At 31.3% G+C, this 17,258-nt stretch overlaps 1 protein-coding gene across 1 annotated transcript in view; it reads left to right on the forward strand.

Moving 5' to 3' along the window:
• The window catches only part of Invadolysin (leishmanolysin-like peptidase, invadolysin), a 62,619-nt gene extending 45,944 nt beyond the window's left edge, over positions 1 to 16,675 (forward strand). Inside the window, exons 3-12 of the mRNA XM_018544720.1 lie at positions 6,716 to 6,827; positions 8,989 to 9,170; positions 10,616 to 10,819; positions 14,604 to 14,829; positions 15,114 to 15,310; positions 15,386 to 15,518; positions 15,660 to 15,819; positions 15,900 to 16,066; positions 16,164 to 16,283; positions 16,520 to 16,675. Coding sequence (XP_018400222.1) covers positions 6,716 to 6,827; positions 8,989 to 9,170; positions 10,616 to 10,819; positions 14,604 to 14,829; positions 15,114 to 15,310; positions 15,386 to 15,518; positions 15,660 to 15,819; positions 15,900 to 16,066; positions 16,164 to 16,283; positions 16,520 to 16,675 — 1,657 coding nt within the window. The remainder of the gene's footprint in view (positions 1 to 6,715; positions 6,828 to 8,988; positions 9,171 to 10,615; positions 10,820 to 14,603; positions 14,830 to 15,113; positions 15,311 to 15,385; positions 15,519 to 15,659; positions 15,820 to 15,899; positions 16,067 to 16,163; positions 16,284 to 16,519) is intronic.
• Positions 16,676 to 17,258: the final 583 nt, after the last annotated feature.

The following is a 17,258-nucleotide window of genomic DNA, read 5'->3' on the forward strand; positions in this document are numbered from 1 at the left end:
GTATTTTATATATATATATATATATATATATATATATAACTTTACATTCTTTGAAAGAGAAATTTGAGAAATATAGAAATCTAGCAGCATTATCGATTTCTTAATTTTTATTCTGCATTTAAAGAATACATTATTTTTATGATTTTATATAGTTCTTTTTTGAAAATATAATTACGATATCATATAAATACGATTATAATGCTTGATATATCTATGACATTTTTTCATTACATTGCTGCTAGTATCTCCATTACAAAGAATAGTAAATCTTGGGCAGACAATAGACCGTCTATTCTTGTGCATTTTCTTCAGTCCTTTTATTCCAGCAACAAAGGCATTGCAAGTAGTTATTGCATTCAAATTGCACTAGGTAGGGAAACTCTTGACGCCAATCTCACTAGTGGCGTCTTTCTACTTTCTAAATATAAACTGATAAAGTAAGAGACAGATATGAGAATCTATCGCCATTATATGAAATTGATCAAACAATGTCTTTGCGTTTTTCTTCGTTCGTTCTTCACACTTTTTCCCCATTTTTTGATTTAATATGTCAGCTTTGTCTGCTTGTTATCGAGAAAACTACTGTCATTTCGGTAAGAAGTACAAGGTAATTAACGAGTCGACATTAATCTTTATTTCAATGACTCTATATTTATCTCATTTATCTCGACACGAAAAGAATTATTTCTTAAAACTTACCCTGAGACTAAATATAGTAATTGTGGGTCAACATTATATTTCGAAGAATTTTAATGTAAATCACTCATATTCATTAATAAAACTACAATAAAATATATAATAAATTTGATTAATTTTTTTTTTACTGAAGAGTTTATGGTAAAAATCTTTGAAATAATGTATTATACCATAACTATTACATTTTCTAGGTAAATTTTGATAAATAATTCTTTCCATGGACTTTTTCTATTTCCGACATTCTATTTCTTTCCGTTACCCATTACTCTCGATAACGAAATAAATTAAAAAATGTTTTTAGATTTGAAGTCAATTTAATCCTTGTACATAAAGAGAGAGACAGAGTTTTCAAAAATGTACTCAGCGTTCTATACATTAAGTAGGTTTACTTTATGTATAGTCTTTAGTGGTCAGTGTTAATACGAACTTAGCTACCACAAGTTAGAATCTGCTAACATTTACGTAGTGGTATAGGCTGATCATGTATATGAGAATACACTACTTGACCCATAGGCCACAGTAGTTTACTTTGCTGTTAACTTCGGTCGAGCGTACTGCACGCTCAGCCGTATCTACTTCATCGTCAATAAAGGATTTGTACGCAAGTAGTATGCCGCTTTATGTGTCAGACAAACCAGGTTTGCCACTCGCAGTGATGACTACTCGCCGTTTTTGGGAGTTTCTCTCTTAAGTACATACTCTTCGTCCTTAACTATAACTTCACTATTTTACTGTATGTCTGCAAAATTTAGGAGCAAGTACATGCAGCAGTGTTCGTGCAGTTATAATTTTACATAACTAATATGACTTATTATTAGTACATTCATCCATATATCACAGATTCAATAAAATTTCTAGTCTCAGTCTTTTTTAACGAGACTCTTATTGAAATTATAATAGAGTATGAATTATCCATAGCAAACACTTAAATAGATAGATTAATTTACATAGACACGATAATGTGAAAAATATATTAGGACATTACTGTGAGGCGTAACGAAAAATTCAGCGAATTGAATTAAATTTTTATGGAGGAGAGATGACCGCGATTACACATCATACACATATACTAAAGTAGCTTTAGAATTACATTAACACTTTTTGCTGCAACGAAGGAGAATATAAGATATTGTGGCTGAAAGGATGCAGGAAGAAGACGAATATAACGGATTTCCGTTTTCAAAGGAAAATGAGCATTCTTAGATACGAATGTATATAATATATATATACACACACATATAGAGAGTTTTACATATAATGCGCACATATAAACTGCATAAGGCGCATATAAACACCTTCTGCTTTTATCTCTCGGTATGTTTGCTACAAAGGCTGACTCGAGCGCTAAGTGAAGAACATTATCACTTGAATGCTGCGAGAGCTTGCGGTTGCCCGTTATAAGTTATAATAGTGTTAATAAAATTTCTGTTCACTTAAAATTGAAATTAAAACTTAATTTGAAACTTTTATACTGTATTTCATAAATGTATCTTCAGTCAAATTAAAATCCTTTTCCTGTTTATAAGCTATAGACAGTTGAAGATTTTTTATTAAAAGAATGGAAAAGAAATCGTGTGTATATATATATATATATATATAATTCTTGAGATGCGTTCGGGCAAACGCTATTAGTACTGTTTGTGTCATTTTATTTTCATTAGACATCAAATAAGGATAGAATGAGACAAATGTCAAAGTGAGACAGTGTCTCTCCGAACACACTCTAGACATAGATATACTTGAAAACAAGATGCACACATTTCTCTATATAGATCTAAAATTCATGTGCTAATTTTTATCTGATATTTTTTTCGTTCGATCACATGATAACTGTGAATCGTGTGGTTTTCACCAGCTGTTATACGTCTTCGGAGGAACCGAAGGATGTTGGGTTGATGTCGGTACCCAACGAGCTCTTGGTAATGCAGAAAGCGTGTCACTGCAACAAATCCGTACTCACGGCATTACGTGTCCCGAGTAAGTGCAACGGAGTGGTGCTTTCAAAGTGCTCGGGACTCCTTTAAGTTACCTGAACGATAAAGTTCTTTAGAAGTCACCATCAGCATCTTCGTCCATGCCATCATGTCAGAAAGTATTCCCAAATTTCGAAAATTCCGATATCAAAGAAGCTATACGGATAGAGTCCGACGACGCATGCTTTTAGTGTAAAATTGCGTTTGAATATGATCAATTATTTTCACAATTTAATGTTTGTATAGTATAAATATTATTTTTAATTAGCAAGTTAAATTTTAAGAAAATTTCAGCATTAATATAAAAATGCGGAAAATCTCATATTTCGAAAAAAAATCTTACCATTCGTTTGATGCCATTAAAATTTTGCTAACCTTTCGTGATCCGACGACCGACCCCCCCATTTGGGATTATCTCCTTTTATTTTGTAAATTGCTCGCTTGATTTTCATGAAACTCGATCTATGGCATGATTTGATGATTAAATTTTTTTATTTTATAATTGTGAGCTATAGAATATAATTCAATCAAAAATTTTTAGAAAACAATAGATCTTCCATAAGTTAATACTTTGTTAAACAAAACTCCGGTCCTAAAAAGATAAAATTTTCAAATTAAAAATGATATTAATATTAATTTTAAATAGCATCCGCGTAAATAACAGTTTATTGAAATTTATATGAACTTTATATGTAATAACGGTATAAATAATAATTATGTAATTATACGATATGTATTTCCGTTTGCCATTGTAACATAACGCTGATTATCATAACAGAAAAGGTTTTCGCTTACTCATCATTTGTACGTGTGTGTGTGTGTGTGTGTGTATTTAGATGGGATCAAACGTCATTTTGATGGGATCAATCGTCATCGCGAAGGGATTAAGCGCTAACTCTGTAAGCCCACGCTTCCATGTTGGATTAAATTTGTACGTTAGGCAAATATGAAGCATTTATTATGAAATAAATTGCTATTGTTTCGATCATGAAAGAGAGAGAGCACAATAAATATGCTTTAAATAAACTTTTAATAAATAAGTATTAGACACATAATTATTCGAAAATTGTATTAGTCTCATATCTCGCGTATAAATTGACAAAGTGTCATTATTGAAGAATCAATAATTTATTTTTCTCTCTATCGTTTATTATTTTTTAATTGCTTAAAGAATGAAATCAATATCAATGTATTAATATCGATTAAGAATTTGAGATTTTAAGTGTCTCCCTAAAAATATGTAACATATACAATATTAAATTTTAAATTAAAACTCTATTAACTTTCTTCTCGAGAAATTAAATGATAAATATTACTTTATACCGTTAAAACTTAATATAGGAAAATTTTTTATTAGTTCTTACTCATATGATTGAATTATCGATGTTATAAAAAAAATATCTTCTCAAGATGAAAGTAAGTTTAATATTTTGCACATTTCATGCTTCCTATCATAAGCAGACATTTTGAAGTGCTTTACTTCTCTATGGGAAAAGAAAATGCGCATAATTTTCACGAAAAACTGGCAGAGATATCGAGCCGACTTTGCGAAGTCTCCGAAATTGCAAGATTCTATCTTGACAAGAATGTATCTCGCGTCGGCAATAGAGAAACGGTTTAAGTCGCACTTCCGTTTTCTCTACAGGATCCTGAACGAGAAAGGCACAAGAAGAAGTAGCCGGAGGATACTCTTAACGGAACAGTAAATTGCTTGGAAACTGCTGTACTATTTATGAACAGCGTTTCTTCCTATGGACAACGTGGTCGATTTCGAAACTTGGCGTTACATGAAATCGAAATCGTAAATTTCAAGAAATTAAAAAAGACTTATACATTATGATCTTAGAACACAAGAAATATTTTCACTTTAACTGGTACATGTTGGATAGTTTTTCTTGAAAAGTTTTAAATAATCATCAGAGATGTGTCCCTATCGACAATCCGAATCTAGAATTCCTTGGTGGAATCAGGAAAATGTGTTTCCTTACGCAAATCAACTCGACCAAAACGTAATCCGATTAGCGACTTATACGTTTGGCATACATCCCTTAAAGCCGAAGATTTAGTAGACAATTAAGAGTTTTTTGAATTTGCACGTAACGGAGAAATTAATTTTTTTTTCTCTATAAAGTAATGCAAAACTTGTAGCAATTTTTATGGTTTATATTATATGGTGTTGTTAATAATAGACAATTTTCTCATTAATAATGCGACATTAAATTAATTCCTTCGGTTTTTCATCCAATCAGCAGTGATCAGTGTCGTATAATATTGTATATTAGACGTTAACATTATCCGCATATTGTTCGATGAAAATTAATCAATTCACACATGATATCAGATTTGGTTAATTTTTATTCCTCCTCACACACCTCTTAGTATAGCTATGAAATATACATTGTGTATAATTTGTAATAATTTATAGTAAATTTAATATTCATGATATTTTCTTTGATATTTTATATGTGTAATGTTGTCAGAATGTAATTAATATATCTCTCTTTCAACAAAAATATCAATTAAACGAACAAAAGGCATGTATCCGCATAAAGATTGTAAAAATTGTTTTTAGATAAATATGTTATTCTTTAATTACAGTCAAACTTGCGACAATTACACATTATAGGCATATATTCTTCATACTGTGCCAAAATCGATTAATTAATATATATTTTTACAAAAAAATGTACAACTAGGTACATAATATGTATATCATTCTTTTGTGTCAATTTTGACAACATTAACGATACCGTCTTCTTGCCAGAGATGTCGAACATGCTTGTGTCGCGACGTTTATTTAGCGAAGTGCACCTTCTTTTTAGTGCTCACCTTTCCCTAGAGTCCTCTTTATCCTTGCTTGCCGGTAACACCATCGTATCTGATGTAGTCGTATCCACTTTTACCTTATAAAAGTATATACGAGGTCGATATCGTCCGTCGTCGATGGAACATCGTTGTCCTGCAATAGCCATTTCAGTTCCATCGGGATGTCCCGAAGCAGCATCGCTGTCGTGCTTTGACTCTCGTCAGACAATACCACTCAAAAACGTACGCGAGGGTATATAGTGCTTTAGAAAAAGAGAAGGATATGTGAAGTCAACTTCATTGTAATATATCTCGTCAATATTATCACATTGTATTACATATACATAGCACGTTTACACAGGAACTAATTTCAAGTAGACTTTAATAGAATATTAATCTGAAGCTCTCATTTGAATACTTATTGGCACATGCATATGTGAAAGCGTTTTCACACATAAAAGCGTCATTTAATTAAATTACATATTTGAAAATATATAATATTTGAGAAATAATACGGATGAGAGAAAATAATATAATGTAAATTAATGAAATATCTGTAATTATATATAGTGTCATTACATTGCCATTAATTTAAGTTAATCTTGTCCAAGTTAATCTATTTTATTTAACGTGGATCTCTGTACTTATTTTATGTTCCTTCGTATTTAAAACGAGTCTACTCTTTTTTGATTTTCTTTCATTAATATCCGCAATTTAATTCGACTTTTTCAAATGTTTTCGTTTAAGTGATGGCTAATAATTTCGCGCAAGTTCTTCCAGAGAACGTGTCTAATAGAAAAATAAAATTCTATTTCTTCCATTTGTAAAGCTCGATAGTTATTTCCTCCTTCAGAATGAAATATATTTATAAAGTGGTTTACTTTCTGTGCGAATACACAATATAAAATGTTTTTGTCGAACGTATATTAAAATTTAGTATATAGGTATATAATTCTTATGGAAATTTATATTGAAATTTTTGTATTTTCAGGTTTACAGAATAAATGTCCTGCAGAAATTGAATTTAATTTACATAAAAAATTTATATTAAATAATGTTAAACAATTTCAACACGTGTGTTAATTGTCTAACATCGCGACATTTTATATTATAATTTAATACCGAACTTTATTTCCATGAGTGCTTTTCGGAGTGCGCTTGTAGAAATGCGATATTTCAAAATCTAATTCCGACGAGCTTTATTTCCGTGAATAATTTCCGGCATTTCGGTATACTTGCAGGAAATGCGAGAGTAGTCAAGTTTTCGTCAAGGACCACCACACACACTGTATAGATACTTGCCGTCCTGTTACTATGTGCGGTGAAGTACGCGTCCCGGAAGACCATCTTGACGTAAGTAATTACCCGATAAGTTCCCTAAGCCGAGTTAAACTGTGCAATAAATATCGGAACCAGTCAAAGGAGTAGATCAGGTATTGGCATTGGTATTTTGGGCGTTGGAGAATCACGTGGAATTCATAAATTATTTGTTTATTTACGATATAAAATAATCAAAAATGCATGCTTATATTTTAGCAAGAATTCTATTTTGTAAATTAATTTCAAATAATATTCATTTTAATATAGAATTTCATACTCCATATTGAAAATTAGAGAAGGCACAATAATGTTTATTTTTATATAATATTTTCACATCGGTCTGCCAAACAATTATGTCGTGTCTAATAACTTTTATTTAAATTTCATTAAACTGAGCAGTCTAATGGAACCTGTACAGGAATTACACAAAAATCGTCTAATTTTGATAATCATTAAACTTAACAATTTAATGAACAAGGTTTGACTTAATTTGGACATTACCACCTTAGTATTTATAGTTTGTATGCGCTACTATCATGGATGAATTTTATTTTTAATTGTTATTTTTATATTCATTTATTATAATATGTACTGAAGAGGGCCTTAACCGTACATCGAAACGTACAATATGTTTTATTATTCATTTCAAATAAATTGTATAAAAAAAGTACACACTAAGAACTTGTGTTGACTCATATTGGCAATTTGTTTGTTTCTTTTGGTTTATTTATATATTAAATAAATTCTTATTAAAGAATAATCGATTAAAAATCTAATGCTAATGAATTTATAATATAATTTATGGAAAGGAAAATAAAAAATGTGCTTTTTACGATGTTTTACATTTTATGTGTTCTGTTTGTTATACAAACTTTGTAATCATTATATGTTTAGAAAAATATCTATCTATTTAAATTATTATGCACAAATATAAAAGTTAATTATATTAAAATATGTGTTAGCTAAAATTTTCATAATTGTGCTTTAATGTTAAATTTTTTTAAATAGAGTTTGAAATTTTCACAGTAAATTTTGATTTATTTTTCATTAAGTGAATATAATATAAATATTATATATAAGAAAAAGGAATTTATATTTAAAGTTAATAATAAAGGAGCAGTATAATTGAATTAAAGAGAGAGATTAAATTTAATAATACAAAATTATACCACAATACAATTAACACTTGATATAGGTATATTAAAGAATTAAACATTTTTATTATTTATTGAAGTATATAAATACAGTATATAAAATTTTCAACATCAAACACTTTTCCAATCCAATTTTTAGTATTGAATTTTTAATAATATTAAAATTTGTTATAATTATATTCGGGATTATTCGATTTATTAAATCCGATATATTAAATATATTAAGAGTCAAAGAAAAAACGTAGACCTTTAAAAAATTAAAGAACTTAAAATTATTAGAATGCTATAATAATATTACAACGACATATATAGTTTATACTAGTATAATTATAATTACTGTAATTGAATCCATGCATTTATTAATTGCAAACTTATTGCTCATATAGGTAATATATATAGTAAAGTAAAATTTAGTTGTCAGAAAATTTACTTTTTTCGCGAGGGATGATGGATTATATTTGCCATGGAGATCTTTATATTTTCAAGTAGATCACATATACTTGAAATAAGAGATACAATATTTCATTGACACTTTATCTTGATCGATTACTAAAACTCGTATTGGAGGAGATATGCTTTAACGACAGCAACCTGGAAATGAGAGGCGCTAATTGATGAGTGGCCCTGAGAAGCGAATTGGTGTCAGATAACTTATTAGGGCGTCATCACCCTTGTTGTTGACGGTATTCGCTGACGATGCAAAATTATTTACCTCTTCGCCGAAAGTGTCTTGACGGTAATGCGATTCCGCTCCGGTTCGTCAGCGTTAATGTTTCCGGATACTTCGTTGCTTATAAGATGCAATCTTCTTTGGAGTATTTTGTGTGTCTGACACTCATTATGATGAGCAATGTTGCTTATAATTTCATTTTATGTCGATGTAAAATTCTCCAAAAGATATGAAAGAGGTTTCTTCATTTTTAAGTTTTTAACTAATAATAATTTTTTCCAAAGTGAAAATTATCTAATTTCTTTAAAATAACAGTACTTTGCATCTATTTATTTATTGTACACTTTTTTTTTAATGTGCACATTTATAGGTTTGCAGAACGTGTAATGCAACGGGACATAATTGTGGAATAGCTAAAGGGAGTAAAGCTGGTCCGGGAATCGACGGTGCTGATTTTGTCTTCTATGTATCCGCCATGCAAACTGAAAGATGTCACAAGGGCTTGACAGTAGCTTACGCTGCTCATTGTCAACAGGAAGCAGCCTTGGATCGGTAAATTCAAGTTTAATTAGTCGATGAGAGCGATTTTTAACTTTATAAATTGTATAAATTTAACTAGTACTATAATATTTTAAATCATTTTGCATATTATTGTCACTAATATTGTCGTTAATAACGAAGTAAAAAATATAAATAGATCGTTACATTATAGATTCATACATAATAGTATAAATTGAGAGGAACATGTATATTCTTCATTATTAAGTTAGTTGTAACGTGAATTTAATTTTAGATATTTCGATATTTGAGGAGGTTTTAAATAATACATTAATAAATATATTGAATAAGTGCGCGTCATGATTGAAACATGCGCAATTTTAGCTATTTGTGTAAACAGAAGGGTAGAGACGAAGGCAAACACCATCTGGCATGAATATATTTCATGAGAACGTCGGATTAAATATTTGACAAGATTTATAAGAGAGACTGTTTGTACGAAGCGAGCGATTTAACAATGGCGAACTCTCATATTAATAATTTTAATTAAAACGATATTTTATTTTATTTACACAACGAATTATTTCTAAGCATCAAACACCTTGTGTTTATTTAAATTCTTTACTTTAAATTCTTACATTTAAATTAACTTTATTTCTACATACATAATAGCTATAGTTATATTAAACTAATATTATACGTAATGATAATAGATATAATGTAACTCTCTAAATTCTTTGGAGTGGAATCTCACTCCAAACAGTAAAATCTCATTTTTAAAGATTGAAAATTCTGCCATTCTTTCTTTTTCAAGATTAACAGAATTTTTACTCTTTAGAGTGAGATTCTACTCCAAAGAGTTTAAAAATTAAAGAACAAATAATTTATTTATTTCGGTTAAATCGTAATTATCATAATTATTGATTATTTAATTTATACGAGTCGTTCGAAATCGGGGAAATATTTTCCAGGAGCGAATTTATAATCGAAAATTGCGGAAGCAAAACTCGACGTTCTCTGATTTGACGTCTAACTTTGACTCTGCCGAAACGTGAACGCATATTGAGTAGATTAAATTTGTCTGTCAAGTACATACGTCGCGCACGTCGTACCACGGTCGATGTAAATGGCGTTGCGCGAATTTTATTATTCGCATGACGTCTGATCGTGATAGATCGACGATATTCGTGCATCGCGTTACCGCTTGCTTATGGAAAAATCCTTAAAATATTCGAGTGTGAAAAAACATTTTACGTAACATACAGCTTTAATATCAATTTAAATATCCTTCGCGAAAATTTTGCTCTTACGTCTATGCAAATTTATTCTTTCATTAATCATATATTTATCTTGCAAATATCTTAATGAACTCTTGTATTCTCCAAGGAAATAATAATAGAAGAACTGATGCACTCGCATATACAATTTCGAGACTCTGTAATTCAAATAAAAACGATAGAAGATTTCGCGGTTGCTAAAGCGAACTAAATTGCTTCTAGGCCGATAGCTGGTCATGCCAATCTATGCCCGGGAAGCATCGGCACGAAACCACAAGAGTTGGAAACGTTGCTCAGCACCGTTAAACATGAGATCCTGCACGCTTTAGGATTTTCTGTGAGCTTATACGCTTTCTACAGAGACGAAAATGGTGAACCCAGAACGCCTAGAAGAAGCGATACCGGAAAACCACCTCTTAATGAAAAGTATGTTCTGCCTTTTGTACGTTTTACGTCAAGATTCCTTTATTACCGCGCATGAAAGACGCGCAAATTATATTAGTTCGCTCATTGAGTATGAAATTAAATTAGCTCGATGAACAATTTCTTGAATACTAAGATATATTTTCAATTAAATTTGACTGCAAATACGAACATTATTAAGAAATGTCTATAATATTCTTAGAATATCAGATATCACACTCTTTACAATCGATTAACCTTTTATAGGTCGATGATCCTGTTTAAGATCTCTTTTTTTTTTATTTTATAAACTGCTCACTCAATTTTTATAAAACTTGACCTATAGAGTAATTTGATAATACTTTTTTGAATCTAAAGTAAAAAATTTTAAATATTGGATTCAATATATAGCGGATAGAATTTTTAAAAAATAATTTGATTACCATGAAACTTGATTTTAGTGAATCTTTAATTGCGAAGCAGCATCAAGTTTTCAGTTTCACTATATTTGAGAAGCTGATCAGTAATACGTAAATAGTTAGTACCAATTTCTAAATTCTGATTATAAATTTTGTGACACTGCATTCTTCTTCACAGAAATTATTATTTTAAAATTTGATATTTCAGATTACATTCAAATTCAGAGATACCAAGAATTTTCTAAAACCTAAATTCCATAATAATCAAATTAGCTTTTTGAAATTTAAATTTTAGAATTCTAAGACTCTAAAATTGAATTTAGCGATCTCAAAAATTTTTAGAGAGCAATAGATTTTCTATAAGTTACTTTGTTAAAAAGCTCTGATCTCCAAAGGGTTGAATAATATAAATTTGCTCTGCATAAATTTGTACCAACGAATAAAAAACTGATTGTGAGCATGAAGTTAACATTAACTATTTCTTAAACGGAAACTACAATGCTACATAGATAATATTTAAATATACAATATACATATATAAAAAAATAATATTATTATTGATTAAATTTGTGAAATATGTATTTTGCGAGACACTTTTTATTTACCAGTACAATCTTTAATCAATTAAAATACAACGAATTAATTTCCTTAACAAGTAAATATTCATTACAATCTACCTTTTAAAATTAAGTGAATGCTTTTTTCATAAGTTTGTACATTTAATTGTACTGAAGATATTACATTAGATACTTCCGTATAATGAGAAAGAGAAAGAAACACGGATATTTTGATTTGTTCGCCATCTCATCACTCGACTACGATGCGTTAGCCATTTTTCTCTTTCCTGCCCTTACGATTGTCTGACGATGTATCTGCCTTTAAAATTGGAAAATTCCTGTTCTATACGAGTCGACGGACCGTAACGAACTGGCTTCCGGCGTTGGCAGATGCGAGGCTCTTCCCTATACGATCTTTCTTCACGTACCCTTCTGTCTGTTTCCCCATCTTCCATCCGTTACTTTTCGCTACTATCGTACTTACCTCTCATGTTCTCCTCTAAACTCCTTTTCCCAATTCGCTATCTTTGCTCGAGTCTGTCCGCCAAGTGGCAAAAATCGACGATCTTCTACTCCGAATCGTGAAATTCCAGCAACAGATCCACGGCATTCCGGACTATAATAGATTTTAGGAATGACTTTGGCGTTCTTCACGAGTCCCTTCCTAATGCTCGCTCCGGCGTATAATTTTCCAGTATGTTCTCGAAGCGTTCTCCAAGTGTGTCTGATTTCTTCAACTGATCTTATGAATTATCACGTTGATTTGCGTTTCGAATGTTGGCGCAGATAAAATTTCCTCTCTCTTTTCCCCTTAATATCATATCGCTCATCGCATTGCACAGCATTACAGAATTATGAAGCCACTTGGTGATGTATGCAGAACTTCTTAAACTCTCAAGAACTTTCTGCCAAAGAGTTCTATGATTCTTTTCCGACGATGTTCCAATACTTAAATTGAGGGACAGAGATTTTTGTCGGAAATAGCTGCTCGTTTTTCGTTCGTCACAGTCTTCATCTTTTTTAATTTTTTCTTCTCTTTTTCCATCTCCCGTATAATTTTATCAATTCTTTTTACTTCCTGTCATCTTTTGTTCTTTCTCTAAAATAGTTCTCTCCGTCCATTTTCGTGTCGAAGACTGTGCATTCTCCATTACAAATTCCAACGTTTCTCTGCATCTCCTGTTATCTATCCGCTCGTGAGTTTACGTGTTCTCAGCCTACTGCACCTGAATATCTCCACGGAGATCCTCTTACGTTTAAGGTTTACGTTAATCTACAGCAAGGTATATATGGTATGCAGAAAGGTAAAGAAGAGAGAGAGAGGGAATGAGGAGGCAACGGATCCTCGTTAATCTTAGATTTCAGTGGAATAAATCTTATAACACAACATGGTGATGTTAGATATGATTGTTTATGAAACGATAGTGATATATTTATTTTTATCTACAGAAAAAAAAATTTATTGTCATTAGCAATTACTAATACCTGCAGATTTTAACGTGAAGTATTGCAATACTATTCTTGTTTAGTATAATTTCATCAATAATATCTACTGCTGTTATTAATAATGCTTAATGAGTTTTTAGTGCTAATTAATTACACATTTACATTGATTTTTATCCAATTCCTAATTAACTATTTTATGTAAATGCAAATTGTTCGCACTATTTGAACATTTAATAGTATTATATACCTAAATTGGTGAAATTGCAACTTTAAATCATAATAACAAATTGACGTACAATGTAAGGTACGAATCGCCGATACTTTTAGTTCGATTTTACTTTTAGTGCGATTTGTCACGAATTAATGTTAAAAAGCTTTCCGACGAGATTTAAAAGTACGCACAAAGTAAGAAATAAGGTTTCCAACACGACTTTAATCCCCTTCACTTGTTGTTTCATAACACGAGATTAATGCTTTTTTCTCACGGTTACAGTTGACGTTATATTTGATTTCTCGCATTTTATCGTATTTATTCATTGCTTCTGTGCTCTTAACAATTTATATATATGAGATACGGTGACAGAGTGATTTTGTATTGACGCGTAAGCGTAATAATATTTTTCATCTTGTACTCATGAGTTCCCAGTAAAACGGCCATTCGCAAATTCATCCGTCATATTGAAATTGGATAGAGGAGGGGCTGCTCGTTGTCGAAAACAGCATTTCATGTTGCATCAATCACTTTATATAGGAGACATAGAGAAAGAGACATATATTTTGATATATAATTATATATTTAATTTATATATCGTACTTTTGTATAAAATTACGAAGATATTCAACTTTCAACGTTTGACACATAATAAATATGTTATAGATAACGATTGTCTCGTCAATTTAAATGGGTTAGTAAAAAAAATAATGCATAATATTATAATGTATAGAAAAGAAGCCAAACTTTAAAAAAACAATCGAAAATAACACCTGAATAATTAAATACGACAGTTTTGAGATAGTTTTTGATGATTTAAAGTACAATTATTTTCCAGCGAGATATATCTCATCGACTTGATGTGGAATACGAAAATTAGTCAATGTCATTTTTTGCTGGATCAATAACTTTTTATTTTGTAGTGCAAAATATATTAAAAATTCCAGTAGAATCTCTGCTATTTTGTTTTATTATTTATTGTCTACTTTCTACTTTTTTGCGGATGGTAGTTTATTCAAAGTCTGATTCAATTGCGAGTGAGATGCACTCGCGGATGTAGTCGTATGATATATGATGCCACAGCAATGAGATTATTATACTGGGCGGGCGACTGCAGTAGTTCTCGACTACCAAATCAGCATATGCTAATAACGTTCGATACTCGTTTCGGATAGGTTACAAACGCACCAGTGGAGCGAGAACACGATCAAAACCGTGGTCAGACCTCGCTGGCAAGTGCATGGCGGTTACGTGGAGAGGACCATGCAAATGATAGTCACGCCTCGGGTCCGCGCCGAGGTTCAAGCGCACTTCAATTGCTCAGAACTCGAGGGCGCAGAATTGGAAGACCAGGGTGAGGATGGCACAGCCCTAACACATTGGGAGAAACGTGTATTCGAGGTGCGTAATGTTGAATCCTCTTTACCGCAAGTGTAACATAATGATACCACCAGTTTCAGGTTTCCGCATTTATTTATAAAATGAAATAAGGACATTGTGACTTTAATTTTTAAGTATTAAAAAATCATATTATATTATTATCCTAATCTCTTACCAAAGTATGCATTTACTGTTAAATAAGTGTACACTTACTGTTAAAATTACATATTATCGCGTTTCAATTTTTTAATAAAAAATTCGAACAATGTTTGCTGTCATACAGATTAGTTTTTTTGTTTGTTCAGAATGAAGCCATGACAGGAACACACACGCAAAATCCAGTTTACTCAAGGATAACGCTCGCTCTTATGGAAGATACCGGTTGGTACAGCGCCAACTATTCGATGGCGCAAGAGCTAGGCTGGGGGAAAAATCTGGGATGCAATTTCGCTATGAAATCCTGCAAGGAATGGATATCCACCAAATCATATCATCCGTTACCGTGTGTATACTGAGATATTCAGCAAAAATGAACTATATATTACAATGATGCTATGAAAATATTAAAATATTTCAGAGGAAAATCAATACATCCTTTTTGCAACAAAGTGAAACAGGATCCGTTGCAGACCGAATGTACGGACGATCGGAGTTCAGTGGCCTTGTGTAATCTGGTGAAACATTTGCAGCCACTACCCAAGAAATACCAAGTAAGAAATATCCAGTAATAATCTATTGAAATATTTTGAAGAGACGCGTACAAATAGAATGTCCATACCGACGATGTTACATCGACACCATAAGAATATTCGTGGTATGTAAAGAATCTCTGTTGATTTCTTCCATTGCAGAACTTCGATTCAATTCCCCACGTACCATCGGGAGAGGAACAATACTACGGCGGTTCGGTATCTCTGGCGGATTACTGTCCTTACATACAGGAATTCACGTGGAGAGCGCGGAATATAGTAGTCAGAGGTTCTCATTGTCTTTATGAGGAGAATAATCCGCGTAAGTTACGCGACACATACATTGTGTGCGTCTTCCGCAGAGAGCTAACGAAATTCGTTTAAAATATATTTTACTTTTAGACCCAGACAAGAATTTCGCATTAGAAAAGTACGGTCCTCATTCGAGGTGTTTTGATCACACTAATGACATGTGGGAAGAGAGAACTTGCAAACAAGCACGTCAGTGGCAGCATTGGGGCTCCGGTTGCTATCTATATAAGTGCGAAGCTGGAAGACTACATATTATAGTAAGTTTTTTTTTTTTTACAATGCAATAAACAATTTATAAGAATTTTCGAAAATATATATGGATAATTTAAGAGATAATTATTTCTTTTCTCACAGGTCGGCAATTATACGTACACTTGTTACCATGCTGGACAAGAGATTATTATAAGAATTATGCAGAATGGCTGGTTACATAAAGGTGCTCTAATTTGTCCACCCTGCCGAGATATTTGTCAGGTATGGATATTATATGTATTATAATATACACTGGCCAACAAAATTAACGCAACACTTGTTTCACTCTGTAAAAATAGGCATATTTCAAGATAGAATAATTTCGTCAAAAATTGTCATATCGAGATGTCTAAAAAAAAATTTTTATGTATGAACTATAACATATAATACATAATAGATACATACATAGCTAAATATAAATTAATAACCGAATTTGTTTTTAACTTTTTCATTTTTAGGCGGAATTTAAAGCACGGAACGAGTGGTGTAAGCCAGGGAACGAACGTCCACCTTCATATTATCACAAAGACTATCTTCACTGTGCGTCCGCAGGTAGTTTTAGTCTAAGTATATCAACGCTTATTATTGCAATGTTATCCTTCGTCGCTAGATGATACACTATCTCTAGTAGTTAATGTTTTAACATTATCTAAATCTAAATTTATAAATATCATTTACTCATCTATGTATTATGTTCCGATAATGTAATCTAATTTTTGTTATTGAAAAACATAATTAATATTGGTCGAGATGACAATCGTAAATAGACTTGTTATCTATATGATAAGATATTGGCCAAATGATTTAAATTATTTAAAATAAAATAGAGGAATTATCAACTGAATTTAAATATGTTAAATTTGCGTGATTATAATATGTATTTTAATAACAATAATATGACAACGCTCGATGAATTTGCAAAACAAAACAATTTTAAATACGACCAATAACGAGCAAAAGTAGATCTTGATATAAAACATTTTTTAATAATTGTATTAGGTGTTGAACTTAATTTCTGCTATTGTTTTCGTCTCCAAAATTGATTTGTTTCGAAGGGAAGATGAACGAATATCTTAATCAAAGTAATTTCCTTCATTTTCTATTACTTCTTCCCATTTCTCCGGCAATAGAGCAATCCCACGACGGTAGAACGCGGTGTCTTTCGAGGCGATCCATTCATCCACCCATTTTTGGACT

Source organism: Cyphomyrmex costatus, unplaced genomic scaffold (assembly GCF_001594065.2).
Source record: "Cyphomyrmex costatus isolate MS0001 unplaced genomic scaffold, Ccosl1.0 scaffold461, whole genome shotgun sequence".
In the NCBI taxonomy this organism is placed as follows: domain Eukaryota; kingdom Metazoa; phylum Arthropoda; class Insecta; order Hymenoptera; family Formicidae; genus Cyphomyrmex; species Cyphomyrmex costatus.